This window comes from Saccopteryx bilineata, chromosome 2, assembly GCF_036850765.1.
Source record: "Saccopteryx bilineata isolate mSacBil1 chromosome 2, mSacBil1_pri_phased_curated, whole genome shotgun sequence".
NCBI classification, from domain to species: Eukaryota; Metazoa; Chordata; class Mammalia; order Chiroptera; family Emballonuridae; genus Saccopteryx; species Saccopteryx bilineata.
In genome coordinates, this window is record NC_089491.1 from 313575481 (window position 1) to 313595344 (window position 19864).

General features: G+C 41.5%; 1 protein-coding gene across 8 annotated transcripts in view; it reads right to left on the reverse strand.

Annotated features, from left to right (window-relative positions):
- The window catches only part of DAP3 (death associated protein 3), a 69551-nt gene that overhangs the window by 35578 nt on the left and 14109 nt on the right, over positions 1 to 19864 (reverse strand). For 7 of the 8 annotated variants that reach the window (XM_066261908.1, XM_066261903.1, XM_066261910.1 and 4 more), the window contains exon 2: positions 6455 to 6501. The exons of the other annotated variant lie outside the window; for it this stretch is intronic. In XM_066261908.1, the coding sequence (XP_066118005.1) occupies positions 6455 to 6496 (42 nt within the window). In that variant the 5' untranslated portion in view covers positions 6497 to 6501. The remainder of the gene's footprint in view (positions 1 to 6454; positions 6502 to 19864) is intronic. 8 annotated transcript variants of the gene reach the window in all.

Here is a 19864-nt window from a genome sequence, read left to right on the forward strand (position 1 = left end):
TGGGGCAGAGGCCAAGGAGCCATCCCCAGTGCCCGGGCCATCTTTGCTCCAATGGAGCCTCGGCTGCGGGAGGGGAAGAGAGAGACAGAGAGGAAGGAGAGGGTGGGGGGTGGAGAAGCAAATGGACGCTTCTCCTGTGTGCCCTGGCCAGGAATTGAACCCGGGTCCCCCGCACACCAGGCCGATGCTCTACTGCTGAGCCAACCGGCCAGGGCCTTATTTGCTTTTTGTGGGTCCATACCCCCTTTTTTTTTTTTTGCCCCTTTATTACTTCTCCCCAATTCAGGCCCTCCAGTACAGGCATTGTTTGTTCTATTTAGTACAATATAATTCAGAGTTCACCACAAGATTTTCTCTAGAAAGAGGGGAGAGGAGAGGAGAGGAAAAAAGGAGGGGGAGAATAATTTCCTTTTTTTAAAAAATTTTTTAAATTTTTCTTTATTTAAAAAAAACTTCAATTTTTTATTTTTATTTTTTAACTTTTTATTCTTTATTAAATCTCATTAATAGTATCAACAAAACCACCCTCAGACGCCATTAAGGAAGAGAAAATCAAATATCATGGATACAAAAGAGGAAAAATAACACAGATGAGGAAAAATCTATGGAGAAAAAATTTAATATATTGGAAACCTTGGAGTTAAACGACAGAGAATTTAAAATAGAAATCCTAAAAATACTCAGAGATATACAAGAAAACACAGAAAGGCAATTTAGGGAGCTCAGAAAACAACTCAATGAACACAAAGAATATATTTCCAAGGAAACTAAAACTATAAAAACAAATCAAACAGAGATGAAAAACTCAATACATGAGCTGAAAAACGAGGTAACAAGCTTAGCTAATAGAACAGGCCAGATAGAAGGTAGGATTAGTGAAATAGAAGACAAGCAACTTGAGGCACAACAGAGAGAAGAAGAAAGAGACTAAAAAAAAAAAAAAAAATGAGATAGCCCTAAAGGAATCATCTGACTCCATCAAAAAGAATAACATAAGAATAATAGGTATATCAGAGAGAGAAGAGAGAGAAAATGGAATGGAGAACATACTCAAACAAATAATAGATGAGAACTTCCCAAGCCTGTGCAAAGAACTAAAGCCTCAATTTCAAGAAGCAAACAGAACTCCGAGTTTCCTTAACCCCAACAAACCTACTCCAAGGCACATCATAATGAAATTGGCACAAACCAACGGCAAAGAAAAAATTCTCAAGGCAGCCAGGGAAAAGAAGAATACAACATATAACGGAAGGCCCATTAGATTATCATCTGATTTCTCAACAGAAACTCTACAAGCTAGAAGAGAGTGGACCCCAATATTTAAAGTCCTGAAAGAGAGGAACTTTCAGCCACGAATACTATACCCATCAAAGCTATCCTTCAAATATGAAGGAGAAATAAAAACATTCACAGATACAGAAAAGATGAGGGAATTTATCATCAGAAAACCCCCACTCCAGGAATTACTAAAGGGGGTTCTCCAATCAGATACAAAGAACAAAAAAACAAACAAAGCCACAGCCTGACCTGTGGTGGCGCAGTGGATAAAGCATTGACCTGGAAATGCTGAAGTCACCGGTTCGAAACCCTGGGCTTGCCTGGTCAAGGCACATATGGGAGTTGATGCTTCCAGCTCCTCCCCCCTTCTCTCTCTCTGTCTCTCTCTCCCTCTCTGTCTCTCTCTCCTCTCTAAAAATGAATTAGAAAACAAACAAACAAAACAAAACAAAACAAAAAAAATACAAAGCCAGAAGTAAAAGCTCCAAGAAGAACACAATAAAACCAAATTTAAACTGTGACAACAACAAAAAGAAAGGGGGAGGAGAGGATGGAGATTAACAGTAGCAAAGGACAATGGAGTGCAAAAGTACTCACAAAATAGTGCACTACAATGAACAGGGTAGGAACCCTTTTCATTACTTAAAGGTAACCACCATTGAAAAAACCACCACAGAAGCACATGATTTAAAAAAGATAGCAACAGAGGAAAGATGTATGGAATACAACCAAATAAAAACAAAAGATAGAAAGATGAAAGAGAAGGATCAAACAAGACACAAACTAACAGAAAGCAATCTATAAAATGGCAGTAGGGAACTCACAAGTGTCAATAATTACACTAAATGTAAATGGTTTAAACTCACCAATAAAAAGGTCCAGAGTAGCAGAATCGATTAAAAAAGAAAATCCAACTGTATGCTGCCTACAAGAAACTCATCTAAGTAACAAGGATAAAAACAAATTCAAAGTGAAAGGCTGGAAAACAATACTCCAAGCAAATAACATCCAAAAAAAAGCAGGCGTAGCAATACTCATATCTGATAATGCTGATTACAAGACAGCAAAAGTACTCAGAGACAAAAATGGCCATTTCATAATGGCTAAGGGGACATTGAATCAAGAAGACATAACAATTCTTAATATATATGCACCAAACCAAGGAGCACCAAAATATATAAGACAGCTACTTATTGACCTTAAAACAAAAACTGACAAAAATACAATCATACTTGGAGACCTCAATACACCACTGATGGCTCTAGATCGGTCATCCAAACAGAGAATCAACAAAGATATATTGGCCTTAAACAAAACACTAGAGCACCTGGATATGATAGACATCTACAGGACATTTCATCCCAAAGTGACTGAGTATACATTTTTCTCCAGTGTACATGGATCATTCTCAAGAACTGACCATATGTTGGGCCACAAAAACAACATCAGTAAATTCAGAAAAATCGAAGTTGTACCAAGCATATTTTCTGATCATAAAGCCTTGAAACTAGAATTCAACTGCAAAAAAAGAGGAAAAAAAACCCCACAAAAATGTGGAAACTAAACAACATACTTTTAAAAAATGAATGGGTCAAAGAAGAAGTAAGTGCAGAGATCAAAAGATATATACAGACAAATGAAAATGACAATACCGGCCCTGGCCAGTTGGTTCAGCGGTGGAGCGTTGGCCTGGCGTGCGGGGGGACCCGGGTTTGATTCCCAGCCAGGGCACATAGGAGAAGCGCTCATTTGCTTCTCCACACCCCCCCTCCTTCCTCTCTGTCTCTCTCTTCCCCTCCCGCAGCCAAGGCTCCATTGGAGCAAAGATGGCCCGGGCGCTGGGGATGGTTCCTTGGCCTCTGCTCCAGGTGCTAGAGTGGCTCTGGTCATGGCAGAGCGACGCCCCAGAGGGGCAGAGCATCGCCCCCTGGTGGGTAGAACATCGCCCCTGGTGGGCGTGCCGGGTGGATCCCAGTCGGGCGCATGCGGGAGTCTGACTGTCTCTCCCCGTTTCCAGCTTCAGAAAAAAAAAACACACAAAAAAACACAACACAATTTTATGTTTAAGACTCTCAACAAAATGGGTATAGAAGGAAAATATCTCAACATGATAAAGGCCATATATGATAAACCATCAGCTAACATCATATTAAATGGCACTAAACTGAAGGCTTTCCCCCTTAAATCAGAAACAAGACAGGGTTGTCCACTCTCTCCACTCTTTTTTTTTTTTTTTTAAATTTTTTTTTTTAAATTTTTTTATTTATTCATCTTTACAGAGGAGGGAGAGGGAGAGAGAGAGAGAGAGAGGAGAGAGACAGAGAGAGAGAAGGGGGGAGGAGCTGGAAGCATCAACTCCCATATGTGCCTTGACCAGGCAAGCCCAGGGTTTCGAACCGGCGACCTCAGCATTTCCAGGTCGACGCTTTATCCACTGCGCCACCACAGCTCAGGCCACTCTCTCCACTCTTATTTAATGTGGTACTAGAGGTTCTAGCCAGAGCAATCAGACAAGACAAAGAAATAAAAGGCACCCATATCGGAAAAGAAGAAGTAAAGGTATCACTTTTTGCAGATGATATGATCCTATACATCGAAAACCCCAAAGAATCCACAAAAAGACTACTAGAAACAATAAGCCAATACAGTAAGGTCGCAGGATACAAAATAAACATACAGAAGTCAATAGCCTTTCTATATGCCAACAATGAAACATTTGATAACGAACTCAAAAGAATAATCTCCTTCACGATTGCAACAACAACAACAACAAAAATACCTAGAAATAAACATAACAAAGAATGTAAAGGACTTATATAATGAAAACTACAAACCATTGTTAAGGGAAATCAAAAAAGATATAATGAGACAGAAGAATATTCCTTGTTCTTGGTTAGGAAAAATAAAAAGAATCAAGATGGCCATATTACCCAAAGCAATATACAAATTTAATGCAATTCCCATCAAAATTCCAATGACATTTTTTTAAAGAAATGGAGCAAAAAATCATCAGATTTATATGGAAATATAAAAACCCCCGAATAGCCAAAACAATCCTAAAGAAAAAGAATGAAGCTGGGGCATTACAATACCTGACTTCAAACTATATTATAGGGCCATGACAATCAAAACAGCATGGTATTGGCAGAAAAATAGACACTCAGACCAATGGAACAGAATAGAAAACCCAGAAATAAAACCACATATATATAGTCAAATAATTTTTGATAAAGGAGCCAACAACACACAGTGGAGAAAAGAAAGCCTCTTCAATAAATGGTACTGGGAAAATTGGAAAGCCACATGCAAAAGAATGAAACTGGACTACAGTTTGTCCCCCTGTACTAAAATTAATTCAAAATGGATCAAAGATCTAAACATAAGACCTGAAACAATTAAGTACATAGAAGAAGACATGGACCTGGGTTTTAAAGAGCATTTTATGAATTTGACTCCACAGGCAAGAGAAGTGAAGGCAAAAATTAATGAATGGGACTACATCAGACTAAGAAGTTTTTGCTCAGAAAGAGAAACTGATAACAAAATAAACAGACAGCCAACTAAATGGGAAATGATATTTTCAAACGACAGCTCAGATAAGGGCCTAATATCCAAAATATACAAAGAACTCATAAAACTCAACAACAAACAAACAATCCAATAAAAAAATGGGAAGAGGACATGAACAGACACTTCTCCCAGGAAGAAATACAAATGGCCAACAGATATATGAAAAGATGCTCATCTTCTTTAGTTGTTATAGAAATGCAAATCAAAACTGCAATGAGATACCACCTCACCCCTGTTAGATTAGCTATTATCAACAAGACAGGTAATAGCAAATGTTGGAGAGGCTGTGGAGAAAAAGGAATCCTCATACACTGTTGGTGGGAATGTAAAGTAGTACAACCATTATGGAAGAAAGTATGGTGGTTCCTCAAAAAACTGAAAATAGAACTACCTTATGACCCAGCAATCCCTCTACTGGGTATATACCCCAAAAACTCAGAAACATTGATACGCAAAGACACATGCAGCCCCATGTTCATTGCAGCATTGTTCACAGTGGCCAGGACATGGAAACAACCAAAAAGCCCATCAATAGATGACTGGATAAAGAAGATGTGGCACATATACAATATGGAATACTACTTAGCCATAAGAAATGATGACATCGGATCATTTACAGCAAAATGGTGGGATCTTGATAACATTATACGAAGTGAAATAGGTAAATCAGAAAAAACCAGGAACTGCATTATTCCATACGTAGGTGGGACATAAAAGTGAGACTAAGAGACATTGATAAGAGTGTGGTGGTTGGGGGGGGGATGGGGGAGGGGGGAGAGGGAAAGGGAAAGGGGGAGGGGGAGGGACACAAAGAAAACTAGATAGGAGGTGACAGAGGACAATCTGACTTTGGGTGATGGGTATGCAACATAATTGAATGACAAGAAAACCTGGACATGTTATCTTTGAATATATGTATCCTGATTTATTGATGTCACCCCATTAAAAAAATAAAATTATAATAAAAATAAGCAAATGTATATTCTTTTTGTTTCTATAAATTGGTTATCAAACAAACATGATTTTAAGTTAATAAAACTATAATTGGAACTAATTTCATTTTTTGAAAAAAACAACAAAAACCAAAAAACACGAAACAAAACAAACCCCTCTCCCAAGGGGTCAGTGAGCATGAAAAAAACTCACTACTCAAAGAGTTAATAAAAGAATCAAGTAAAGCAACAGAATGTTTTTTCCATATATTGCTTTATTCAGTTATCAGATGCTGAAGGTCTAAATTGGAGATATATTTTTCATTTAAGTACTCATTAAAAAATGATAATTAACCCAACTAGAGAATATTAATAAAAGTTAATAAAGATAACTATAATCAAGCTTTAAAAAAATTAATTCTCCTATGACATGGTAAATTCTCAGTCATAACTATTGTACTGAAACCTGTTACATAAAGATTTTTAGGGCAGCCGGGAGTAAGTGAATGGGCAGAGAAATGGAATTGTAACTGTTCTTTTGAGTGTGAGCTTGTAAATTAAAGTCAGCATAAGTTCTCCAACGCACTGAATTCTGCATTCAATAAATCCATCTAAAAACAAGAAATCTACCTAAAGATAGTTTATACAAAGCATTTAGGTCAGTTAGGACTCACCTTATGGACCCTGAAGAACAGTCTTGTCATTCCTTTCAGCATTGTTCCTGCACATTTTAAAAAAGTGAAAAGGTCAGACAGAACTGAAAAAGATATTTGCACAATGGATTAATATCCAGAATATATAAAGAATGCCTACAAATTGACAAAAAAAATGAGAAGACACAGACATTTCACAAAAAGGTTTATACAAATGGCTAATAAACTCACGAAAAGATTTTTATTTTCATTACAAATCAGAGAAACAGAAATTAAAACTACCACAAAGTGACCATTCACAACCACCATATTAGGAAAAATGAAAAGGTCAGACAATAGCAAATGTCAAAGAGGCTGTGAAGTACTGAGAACTTTCATACACTGTCAAGGAGAGCGTAAATACAAATATCTAAGAAAAGATCTCTGATAATATCTTCTAAAGTTGAAAATGTATAAGACAGATCCAGGTATTCTACTCGTTGGTGTTAATTTACACTAGGAAATATGTATAACAATGTTCGTAGTAGCAGAGTAAAGAGTGATCAAAAACTGCAAAAACAAACAAACAAACAAACAAAAACCCAGGTCCTGGCTGAATGTCTCAGTGGATGGAGCATCATCCCAGTGTGCCAAGGTCAAAGGTTCAATCCCTGGTCATGCACATATGAGAAACAACCAATAAGTGCGCAAATGGAACAACTACAATAAGTGAAACAATGAGTTGATGCCTCTCCCTCACCCAAATCAATGGAAATATTAAATGAAAAAAAACCCAAAAACCCACTGCCTGACCAGGGGGTGATGCAGTGGATAGAGTGTTGGCCTGGGATGCTGAGGACCCAGGTTCAAAACCCCAAGGTTGCCTGCTTGAGCACGGGCTCATCCAGCTTGAGCACTGGCTCACCAGCTTGAGCGTGGGATCAGACATGACCCCATGGTCACTGCCTTGAGCCCAAGGTTGCTCGCTTGAGCAAGGGGTCACTTGCTCTGCTGTAGTACCCCCACCCACGGCAAGGCACATATGAAAAAGCAGTCAATGAACAACTAAGGCGCTGCAACGAAGAACTGATGCTTCTCATCTCTCTCCCTTCCTATCTGTCCCTCTCTCTGTCTCTTGCAAAAAAAACCCAAACAAAATACAAAACCAAAAAAAAAAAAAAAATCCACACAAAAAACACCATTAACATCATTCTCTTACATGCTAGTATAGGGGCCACTGCTGTGGAGTAAGGTGCTGGCTGTGAGAATGTGCTCAGGCCTGAAGATGAAGTTCTACTATGTCACAGGCAGAAATCCGGGCTGCTCTGTTCTCTGCTCTTTATCTGATCTCCTTAGCTCTGCCTACAGCGTCTTCTTGCCCTCCAAAACCGCTCAAAGCACATCACTATCACCTGCTGCCTAATACAACTGTACAAAATAGTTAAAAGAGCAGACCTGAGATTGCTTGCTATCCTTAGAAAAGCCTGTTTCCAAGGCTACTCCTTAGGTGGTATCTGGAAACCTGGATTTCAGGAGAGTTCTCACCATTCCCGGTACTGGTAAGAGTGGGTCACTATGCCTAAATTATTTATATAAACATGGTTTATGCTGAATACCTGCTTTCCTTCTGAGAGTTTCAAATTTTAGTACATTCCAGAGAAATAACTATATGACCAACCCCAAAAAGCCTTGAGCACTGATGCCTGACCAGGCGGCCCAGTGGATAGAGCTTCGGACTGGGATGCGGAGGACCCGGTTTCGAAACCTGAGGTTGCTGGCTTGAGCGTGGGCTCATCTGGTTTGAGCACAGCTCACCAGCTTGAACCCAAGGTCGCTGGCTTGAACAAGGGGTCACTCGCTCTGCTGTAGCCCCCCCATCAAGGCACATATGAGAAAGCAATCAATGAACAACTAAGATGCCACAACGAAGAATTGATGCTTCTCATCTCTCTCCCTTCCTGTCTGTCTGTCCCTATCTCTGTCACAAAATAACAAAAATAAAAAAATTTTGAGCATTGAGACACAAATGGATTTCTCTGGTTGGGAACATTTCACAAGTTTGTTACAACTTGTTGGTGAACAAATTAAGTATGTCCTGTGTGATCTCTATTGGAAAAGGACTGCTGGAAGGTTGCACCTGGTTTTCTTCATACCCTACCCTTTGCTGATTTTGCTCTGTACTTTTTTTGCGTGTGTGAGACAGGGACAGAGAGAGACAGGGAGAGGGACAGGCAGACAGGAAGGAAGAGAGATGAGAAGCATCAATTCTTCGTTAGGGCATCTTAGTTGCTCATTGATTGCTTTCTCATATGTGCCTTGACGGGGGGGGGGGGGGGCGACAGCAGATGGAGTGAACCCTTGCTCTAAACAGCAACCTTGGGCTTAAGCTGGTGAGCCTTGCTCAAACCAGATGAGCCTGCGCTCAAGCTAGTGACCTTGAGGTTTCGAACCTGGGTCCTCCGTGTCCCAGTCCAACGCTCTATCCAGTGTGACACTACCTGGTCAGGCTGCTCTGTACTTTTAAATTTTTTTATTTTTTTTTGTATTTTTCTGAAGTTGGAAACAGGGAGGCAGTCAGACAGACTCTCGCATGCGCCCGACCGGGATCCACCCGGCACGCCCACCAGGGGGCGATGCTCTGCCCATCTGGGGCATCGCTCTGTTGCAACCAGAGCCATTCTATTGCCTGAGGCAGAGGCCACAGAGCCATCCTCAGTGCCCAGGCCAACTTTGCTCCAATGGAGCCTTGGCTGTGGGAGGGGAAGAGAGAGACAGAGAGGAAGGAGAGGGGGAAGGGTGGAGAAGCAGATGGGCGCTTCTCCTGTGTGCCCTGGCTGGGAATTGAACCCAGGACTCCTGCATGCCAGGCCGATGCTCTATCACTGAGTCAACTGGCCAGGGCCTGCTCTGTACTTTTCATTGTAATAAATCACAACCATGGGTATGTGTTGACTTCTAAGTCCAGGAAATCATAGAATCTGGGGATGGTCTTGGAAACCACTGACACAATCACCAAGTGCCTAAAAACACTCAGCATCCATCTATACCTGGCACCCAATCCACCTGATACTCAAACCACCTGACACCCAATGTCCATTGACCAGCTCAATTTTCTTAACCCACATTTTTCTCAATTTTTCCCTACTTAAACAAACTCAACTCTTGCCTCCAACACTATCTTCCACATATCTATGACTAGCTAACCCCCATGCTAATTTTTATTTATTTATTTATTTTTATATTTTTTGAAGTGAGAAGAGGGGAGGCAGAGAGACAGACTCTTGCATGTGCCCGACCAAGATCCACCTGGCAAGCCAACTAGGCAGTGATGCTCTGCCCATCTGGGGCCGTTGTTCTTTTTGAATTGGAGCCATTTCTTAGCATCTGAGGTGGAGGCCATGGAGCCATCCTCAGCACCTGAGGCCAACTCACTCAAGCCAATCGATCCATGGCTGTGGGAGGGGAAGAGAATAAGCAAGAGTGAGAGAGTGAAAGAGAGAGAAAGAAAAAAAGGGGGAGGGGTGGAAAAATAGATGGTCACCTCTTCTGTGTGCCGACTGGGAATCGAACCTGGGACATCAACATGCCGGGTTGACACTCTACCACTGAGACAACCAGCCAGGGCCTAAACCACATTTTTCATGTCCTTTAAAATACCTACTGTGTTTCCCTGAAAATAAGAAAGTGTCTTATATTAATTTTTGGTCCTAAAGACGCGCTAGGGCTTATTTTCAGGGGAGGCCTTTTATTTCTAAGCTTGAAAAAAATTGTACTAAATCTTATTTCAGGGGATGTCTTATTTTAGGGGAAACAGGGTAGAAGCAGAAAAAATCCTATTGACAGGCTAAATGAGAGCAGGAGAGATGAATATTTGCTTACTCCACTTTCCAAGGTATATGCAAGTCAGCGCACTTCAAGATTAGTGGCTCAAAGCCACTAATACCATGAAAAATTTAATGTTATATAAATTACATTAAATGTTATAAAAATAAATGAATGTTATATAAATGAAATCAACTGGTTTCTCCTTTCAGTTTTTTCATGTCATTTGAACACTTTGCAAAGCACAAGTTACGTATATTGCTTCTTACTGGAAGGAAGGTAAGGGAACAGCTTCCTATTAAAAGTGACTAATGGTACAAGATGAAAAGAGCTATGGAAATGGATGGTGGTATGGTGATGGCTGCACAATAATGTGAATGCATTTAATATCACATAACTGTACACTTAAAAATGGTTAAGATAGTGAATTTTAAGTTATGTGTATTTTACAATAGAAAAAAAAGAACAAAACCAAAAAAGTGACTGATGGTAAAAATTAAAGATGAAAGATAATTTCCTCAAGCCCTCTATGCAACAAAACTGAAAAAAATTCTCAAAGATACCATTAAAATATTAATACTTCTGTAATACTGTTGAACAGCCATCATTCTGAGACTACCCATTGTCTACTTGTACTATTTCAAGATAGAAGAGTCCTCCCTCCAATCCCAGTCATCTGCTATTTAAAATTTGGATAAAACAAACAAATCCCAGAGAAAAATAGTTTCCTTAGTCTTTAGCCTTTCCAGGTATACTTGGAAGGGGCATGTACTCACCATTGTATTTAAAACTGTCACTAATTCTGGTGCAATATAGCTAGTGGTGGAGCCTTTCTTTAAATTTTTAAATTAGGTTGCATTTTATTTTGAAGAGCTTCCTTTCTTTAAAAAAAAAAAAAGTTATTTTCAACAGATAGGCTAGGGTAGATGTACACTGAGAAGTAAGAAAAAGCCAATACCTGATTTAGAGAGGTATTCCCTAAAGACTATCTATATGCTAAGACTTTGGTGGTCACAGAAATCAGAGGTTCTTTTTTTTCTTAAACTTTTACTATTGAGATAATTGTAGATTGGCATGCAGTTAAAAGAAACATGTTCCATGTACCCAGTTTCCCCCAAAGGTAACACCTCGCAAAACTATACTACACTATCAAAACCAGGAAATTGACATTGATAGTCAAAGTAGAGAACATTTCCATCACTTCAAGGATCTCTTATGTTGTCCTTTAATAGCCTTCCCTACTTCCCTCTCACTTCCCTCCCATTCCTTAACCCCTGACAACCACTAATCTGATCTCCATTTATATAATTTTGTCATTTCAAGAATGTTATATAAATGAAATCATACTATACATAACTTTTTTTTTTAAGTGAGGAGAGGGAAGATGATAGTGCGACAGACTCCTGCAGGAGCCCCGACGGAGATTCACCTTAGCAACCCTGTGTGGGGCCGCTGGAATCAAGGGAGCTATCCTCAAAGCGTGGGGCCAACATTCGAACCAGTTGAGTCACTGGCTGCTGGAGGGGGATAGGGAGAGAAAGGGGAGAGAGGGAAAGGAGAAGCAGACGGTTGCTTCTTCTGTGTACCCTGACTGGGAACCGAACCTGAGATGTCCATACACCGGACTGATGCTCTATCCACTGCGCCACTGCCTGGTCAGGCTAGAGAATTATAAATTCTTTTTTTTTTTTTTTTCGTATTTTTCTGAAGCTAGTAACAGGGAGAGACAGTCAGACTCCCGCATGCGCCCGACCGGGATCCACCCGGCACACCCACCAGGGGGCAACGCTCTGCCCACCAGGGGGCGATGCTCTGCCCCTCAGGGGCATCGCTCTGTTGCGACCAGAGCCACTCTAGCGCCTGGGGCAGAAGCCAAGGAGCCATCCCCAGCGCCCGGGCCATCTTTGCTCCAATGGAGCCTCGGCTGCGGGAGGGGAAGAGAGAGACAGAGAGGAAGGAGAGGGGGAGGGGTGGAGAAGCAGATGGGCACTTCTCCTGTGTGCCCTGGCCGGGAATCGAACCCGGGACCTCTGCTCTACCACTGAGCCAAGCGGCCAGGGCCGAGAATTATAAATTCTTAAGGTTAAGATGACCTGTTCAAGAACTGAACTTTTAAGACCTAGATCAAAACTGAATTAGTGCTGCCTGACCAGGCGGTGGCGCAGTGGATAGAGCGTTGGACTGGGATGTGGAGGACCCAGGTTTGAGACCCTGAGGTCGCCAGCTTGAGCGCAGGCTCATTGGATTTGAGCAAAGCTCACCAGCTTGAGCCCAAGGTCACTGGCTTGAGCAAGGAGTCACTTGGTCTGCTGTAAACCCCCTCCCTCCCCCCCTGGCCAAGACACATATGAGAAATCAATCAATGAACAACTAAGGAACCTCAACGATGAACTGATGTTTCCCATCTTTCTCCCTTCCTGTCTGTCTGTTCCTCTCTCTGACTCTGTCTCTGCCACCAAAAAAAAAAAAAAAAAAAAAAGAATTAGTGCTACAATGATTTCAATATTAATCACTGATTGCTTTTTAGAAAGAGGCTCTATATTAAGCAATTTATTGTCATGAATAATGTAAAGAAGGGACTTGTATGATGATTGCATTAAGAAACTGAAGACAGCACCCAGGAAAAGAAGAAACAGAGGACGTAACCATCTTCACTTTATCATGTGGAAGGAGGCTTCTAAAATCCAAGAGAAGGACTGGGACAGTGAATAGAAGCTATGAATAGAAGCAATCCTATGAAGTAGACATTATTATACCCAGGTGAGAGTAAGGCTGGATAGACTAAATAACCTGCCTAACAGTATATAGCCTAAAAGTGGCAGTTTTGGAATTCAAACCTATGTTTGACTTTGCAGCCTTTCCGATTAGCACTATTGTCAGTCATCAAGTGCTTGTACATTTCTAATAGGGAACTCACAGCAGTCCATATAGTTCTCAAACAGCTTTTATGAGAAATTCTTTCACAATCTGAGGTAAAATGTCTCTCTATAGCTTCTATTCACTGTCCTAGTCTTTCTCTTAGATTTTAGAAGCCTTCTTCCACATGAAAAAATAAAACACTTATGTCCTCTGTTTTTTTCTTTTCCTGGGTAATAATGTCTTCGGGTTTTTTTTCTTTGTGTGTCTGTGTGTGTGTGTGTGTGTGTGTGTATGAGAGAGAGAGAGAGAGAGACAGACAGACAGACAGACAGGAAGAAAGGAAAAGAGAACCATCAATGTATCATTGCATCACTTCAGTTGTTCATTGATTGCTTCTCATATGTGCCTTGACTGGGAGCTCCAGTAGAGTCAGTGACCCCTTGCTCAAGCCAGCAACCTTGGGTTTCAAGCCAGCAATCTTTGGGCTCAAGTCAGTGACCATGGGATCATGTTGACAATCCCTTGCACAAGCCAGCTACCCTGTACTCAAACTGGTGAGCCTGCCATCTCAGGGTTTCAAATCTGGGGCCTCAGAGTCCCAGGCTGACGCTCTAGCCACTGCGCCACCACTAGTCAGGTTGTCTTCAGTTCTTTTTTTAAATTTTTTATTACAGGGACAGAGAGAGAGTCAGAGAGGATAGATAAGGACAGACAGACAGAATGAAGAGAGATGAGAAGCATCAATTATCAGTTTTTCGTTGTGACACCCTAGTTGTTCATTGATTGCTTTCTCATATGTGCCTTGACCGTGGCCTTCAGCAGACTGAGCAACCCCTTGCTCAAGCCAGCGACCCTGGGTCCAAGCTGGTGAGCTCTTCGCTCAAGCCAGACGAGCCCACGCTCAAGCTAGTGACCACGGGGTCTCGAACTTGGGTCCTTCTACATCCGAGTCCGATGCTCTATCCACCGCACCACCGCCTGGTCAGGCTGTCTTCAGTTCTTAAAGCAATCATCATACAAGTCCTTTCTCTATATTACTCAACAATACTCTTTAAGCATGATCAATCGCTTTTAGATTTTGCATTCCTAAGAGTGACTATTTTATAATTCTATCATACCACTGTTTCACTGAGAACACAGTTCAGTAAACTGTGTTCTTTTTTAAAAACAAATATTGTTACCCATTAAAATCTCAACAGCCTTTAAAATTTTTTTTAAATTAAGTTTATTGGGGTGACATTGGTTAATAAAACTATATACGTTTCAAGTGCACAATTCTTTTATACATCAACTGTATACTGCATTGTGTTTACCCAAAGTCAAGTTTCCTTTCACCAATATATATAATATTTAAACGACTTATCCCTTTTCTTCCTCTACCCAGTCTCCCATTCCACTAGTTCCACCATACTATTGTCCATGCCAGAGTTGTTTGTATTATTTGTTCATTTGTTGCTTTCAGTTTTACATCCCACATGAGTAAAATTACACAGTTCTTGACTTTTCCCATCTCAATTATTCGTTAGCATGATCGTCTCAAGATCGATCCATCCATGTTGTCGTACATAGCAGTATTTCAACTTTTTTTTATGGCTGAGTATAATTCCATCGTATACATGCACCACATCTTTATCCAATCATCTATCAAAGGACACTTCAGTTTCCACCATGAATTCAGCTTTTTAATGGAAATTAACAAGCTGATTTCAAAATTCATATGGAAATGAAATAAACCTAGAATAAAAGAAATAACCTTGAAAAAAAAGTTCAAGGGCTCACATTTCCTACTTCAAAACTTACTATAATGCTATAGCAATAAAGACATTGCAGTACTAGCATATGCCTATGGATTGTATGTGTCTGATCCATGTCTACAGATCAATGAAACAGACTGAGAGTTCAGAAATAAATCTTTACATCATAGTCAGTTGATTCTTAGCATGACTGCCAAGACAATTCAATGGGGGAAGAACAGTATTTTCAACAAATGGTACTAGAACAACTGGATATCCATATATAAAAAACTAAAATTGGACCCCTACCATACTCATACATAAAAATTAACTTAAAACAGACCATTGGACTAAATAGAAGTGCTAAAACTATAAAACTCTTGGGAGAAAATATGTATCTGATAGAGAACTTGAATCCATAATCCATAAATAACTTTTCACAACTCAACAATAAAAAGACAACACAACTCAAAAATGGGAAAAAATTTAAACAGACATTTCACTAAAGAAGATATACAATTGCCAATAAGCACACGAGAAGATATTCAAGACCATTAGTCACTAGGCAAATGTAAATCAAAACACAGCATGATCCCACATCACACTCACAAGGATAGCTAAAATCAAAAGGACAATAACAAGTGTTGGGGAGGATTCCAGTTTTTCTGTAATCCTCATACATTGCTGTAGGGATTGTAAAATGATGCAGCCACTTTGGAAAAACAGTTTGGCATTTCCTCAAAAGATTAAACATAGAGTTACTGGATGATACAATTCTACTTCTAGTTATAACCCAATTGAAAAGAAAACATGTGCATACAAGAACTTGTGCACAAATGGTCAAAGCAGCATTATTCATAATCATCGAAATGTGGAAATGATCCAAATGTCCATCAACTGACAACTGGTGAAAAGATAAACAAAATTTGGTATATCCATACAATGGATATTATTCAGTGACAACAAGAAATGAAATTCTGGGCCCTGGCCGGTTAGCTCAGTGGTAGAGCGTCGGCCTGGTGTGCGGGAGTCCCGGGTTTGATTCCTGGCCAGGGCACACAGGAGAAGTGCCCATCTGCTTCTCCATCTCTCCTTCCTCTCTGTCTCTCTCTCCCCCTCCCGCAGCCAAGGCTCCATTGGAGCAAAGTTTGCCAGGGCGCTGAGGATGGCTCTGTGGCCTCTCTGCCTCAGGCGCTAGAATGGCTCTGGTTGCAACAGAGCAACGCACGAGATGGGCAGAGCATCGCTCCCTGGTGGGCATGCCAGGTGGATCCCGGTCGGGCGCATGCAGGAGTCTGACTGCTTTCCCATTTCCAACTTCAGAAAAATACAAAAAAAAAAAAAAAAAAAAACCCCGAAAAAAAAAAAGAAATGAAATTCTGGCCTGACCAGGCAGTGACGCAGTGGATAGAGCATCGGACTGGGACGTGGAGGACCCAAGGTCGAGACCCCGAGGTTGCCAGCTTGAGCACAGACTCATCTGGTTTGAGCAAGGCTCACCAGATTGAGCCCAAGGTTGCTAGCTCGAACAAGGAGTCACTTGGTTTTCTGTAGCCCCTTGGTCAAGGCACGTATGAGAAAGAAAATCAATGCACAACTAAGGTGCCAAAATGAAGAATTGATGCTTCTCATCTCTCTCCCTTCCTGTCTGTCCCTATCTGTCCCTCTCTCTGACTCTGTCAAAAAAAAAAAAAAAAAAAGTTCTGATACATGCTACAACATGGATGAATCTTTTATGTATGTTATGTATGTATGTATGTATACAAATGTAGTTTTCCAAAGTGAGAAGCAGGAAAGCAGAGAGACAGACTCCCACATGTACCCCACCAGGATACATCTGGCAAGCCCATTAGGACAGTGGTCCCTAACCTTTTTTGGGCCACGGACTGGTTTAGTGTCAGAAAGTATTTTCACGAACCAGCCTTTAGGGTGGGCCAGATAAATGCACAAAATAAAATTATGCGACTGGCATAAAAACTGTGGTATTTTTAAATATAATTGTCGAACTTGCGTGACAAGTGTCAAGAGTGAATCTTAGGCGGATGTAACAGAGGGAATCTGGTCATTTTTTAAAAATAAAACATTGTTCAGACTTAAATATAAATAAAATGTAAATAATGTAAGTTATTTACTCTTTCTCTGCAGACCGGTACCAAATGGCCCATGGACTGGTACCGGTACTGCAGGAGATAAAGAGAGAGACAGAGAGAAAGTAGAGGGGGAAGGGTGGAGAAGCAGATGGGTGCTTCTCCTGTGTGCCCTGGTTGGGAATTGAACCCGAGACTTCCACATGCTGAGCTGACGCTGTACCACTGAGCAAACTGGCCAGAGCCATTGATGAATTCTTTTTTAATTTTTTTTTACAGAGACAGAGAGTCAGAGAGAGGGAGAGATAGGAACAGACAGATAGGAATGGAGACAGATGAGAAGCATCAATCATCAGTTTTTCGCTGCGACACTTTAGTTGTTCACTGATTGCTTTCTCATATGCGCCTTGACAGTGGGCCTTCAGCAGACCGAGTAACCCCTTGCTTGAGCCAGCAACCTTGGGTACAAGCTGGTGAGCTTTTGCTCAAACCAGATGAGCCCGCGCTCAAGCTGGTGACCTCGGGGTCTCGAACTTGGGTCTTCCAAATCCCAGTCTGATGCTCTATCCATTGCGCCACCGCCTGGTCAGGCATATGAATTCTTTAAACAAAGGCAAAAAAGTCTGTCACAAAAGACTCTAATTACCGTATATCCCCATGTATAAGACGCACATATTCCGAAAAAAATTGGGGTCTAAAAACTGGGTGTGTCCCCTGGCCGGTTGGCTCAGCAGTAGAGCGTCGGCCTGGCGTGCAGAAGTCCCGGGTTCGATTCCTGGCCAGGGCACACAGGAGAAGTGCCCATCTGCTTCTCCACCCCTCCCCCTCTCCTTCCTCCCTGTCTCTCTCTTGCCCTTCCGCAGCCGAGGCTCCATTGGAGCAAAGATGGCCCGGGCGCTGGGGATGGCTCTGTGGCCTCTGCCCCAGGCGCTAGAGTGGCTCTGGTTGCAACAGAGCGACGCCCTGAGGGGCAGAGCATCGCCCCCTGGTGGGCAGAGTGTCTCCCCCTGGTGGGCGTGCTGGGTGGATCCCGGTCGGGCGCATGCAGGAGTCTGTCTGTCTCTCCCCGTTTCCAGCTTCAGAAAAAAAAATAATAAAATAAATAAATAAATAAATAAATAAAAACTGGATGTGTCTTATACAGTGGTTGTAGATTTTTTAAATTTGCACTTCCCACTTTTTCGCACAGATGGAGTTGTATGAATTTTGTGATGAATAAAACTGCACTTCAATAACTTTATGTAATATTTTTTTTTCATAATTCTGGCCCCAAAATTAAGGTGTGTCTTATACATGGGAGCATCTGATACATGGGGAAATACGGTATATAAAATGTCCACAATAGGCATATCTATTGAGATAGAAAATTATATGAGGGGTTTGCCAGGGGCTGGGAGAGAGGAGAATGGAGACTACTGATTGGGTTCTTTTTTTTGGATTTTTTCGAAGCTAGAAAAGGGGAGGCAGTCAGACAGATTCCCGCATGCGCCCGACCAGGATCCACCCGGCATGCCCACCAGGGGGCGATGCTCTGCCCTTCTGGGGCGTCGCTCTGTTGCATCCAGAGCCATTCTAGCACCTGAGGCAGGGGCCACAGAGCCATCCCCAGCGCCCGGGCCATCTTTGCTCCAATGGAGCCTCGGCTGCAGGAAGGGAAGAGAGAGACAGAGAGGAAGGAGCGGGGGATGGATGGAGAAGCAGATGGGCACTTCTCCTGTATGCCCTGGCCGGGAATCGAACCCGGGACTCTTGCGTGCCAGGCTGACGCTCTACCACCAAGCCAACCGGCCAGGGCTTCCTTTAAATTTTTTGTGAAAATTACTTTTTTTTTTTTTTTTTTTTTTTTTTTTGTGGCAGAGACGGAGATAGTCCGAGAGAGGGACAGACAGGAAGGGAGAGAGATGAGAAACATCAATTCTTCGTTGTGGCTCCTTAGTTGTTCATTGATTGCTTTTTCATATGTGCCTTGACCAGGGGGGCTACAGCAGATTGAGTGACCCCTTGCTTGAGCCAGCGACCTTGGGCTCAAGCTGGTGAGCCTTGCTCAAACCAGATGAGCCTGCGCTCAAGCTGGAGACCTCAGGGTCTCAAATCTGGGTCCTCCATATACCAGTTCAATGCTCTGTGCCACTGCCTGGTCAGGCTGAAAATTACAGATTTAAAAACCATATCCTCAGTGATCTCACTCAAGTAATGAATAACAGGATACAGTTACCTGTAAGGTTCTGCAGTATAACCTAGATTAACAGCTTCTCGATTTTGGTTGCACTTAAATATCTGGGAATAATTAAACTTCTGATACCCAGACTATCTCAGACCAATTAAATCACAATCTTTGGTAGTGAGACTTAGACATCAGTAGTTTTAAAAGTTCCCCAGCTGATTCCAAAGTGCATACATGAATGAGAACCATAGCATGGATGTCAATGGTTAAGGGAATTTCAATCCATTTAACATGTAGGCTTTTGGGTACGGTTAAACCAATTGAACATTCAGTACATATTTCTCCAAAAAGCCATAATGAGACCATCAAAACCCTTACTTTCATGAAGACATGATATATATAATAGCACTATTCTATTTTACCATTCTAGGAAAAGGATCTACGTCTCCCATGAATTTTCTCTGCTGATATGATTTCCTAATAATCAGTAATTTTTTCAAAAAAGATTTTATTTATTCATTTTAGAGAGAGGGAAGAGAAAGAGAGAGAGAGAAAGTAGGGTGAGAAGTGAGAAGCATTAACTTATAGTTGCTTCTCATTATGTGCCTTGAGCAGTTAAGACCGCAAGCACAGGGTTTCAAACCAGCGACCTTAGCATTCCAGGTCGATGCTCTATCCATTGTATCATCACAGATTAGGCAGTAATTCTTTTTCTAAATTGGAGATTCTCAACTAGGGCAATTTTGCCTCCTGTGAGACATGTGGCAATATCTGGAAGCATTTTAAG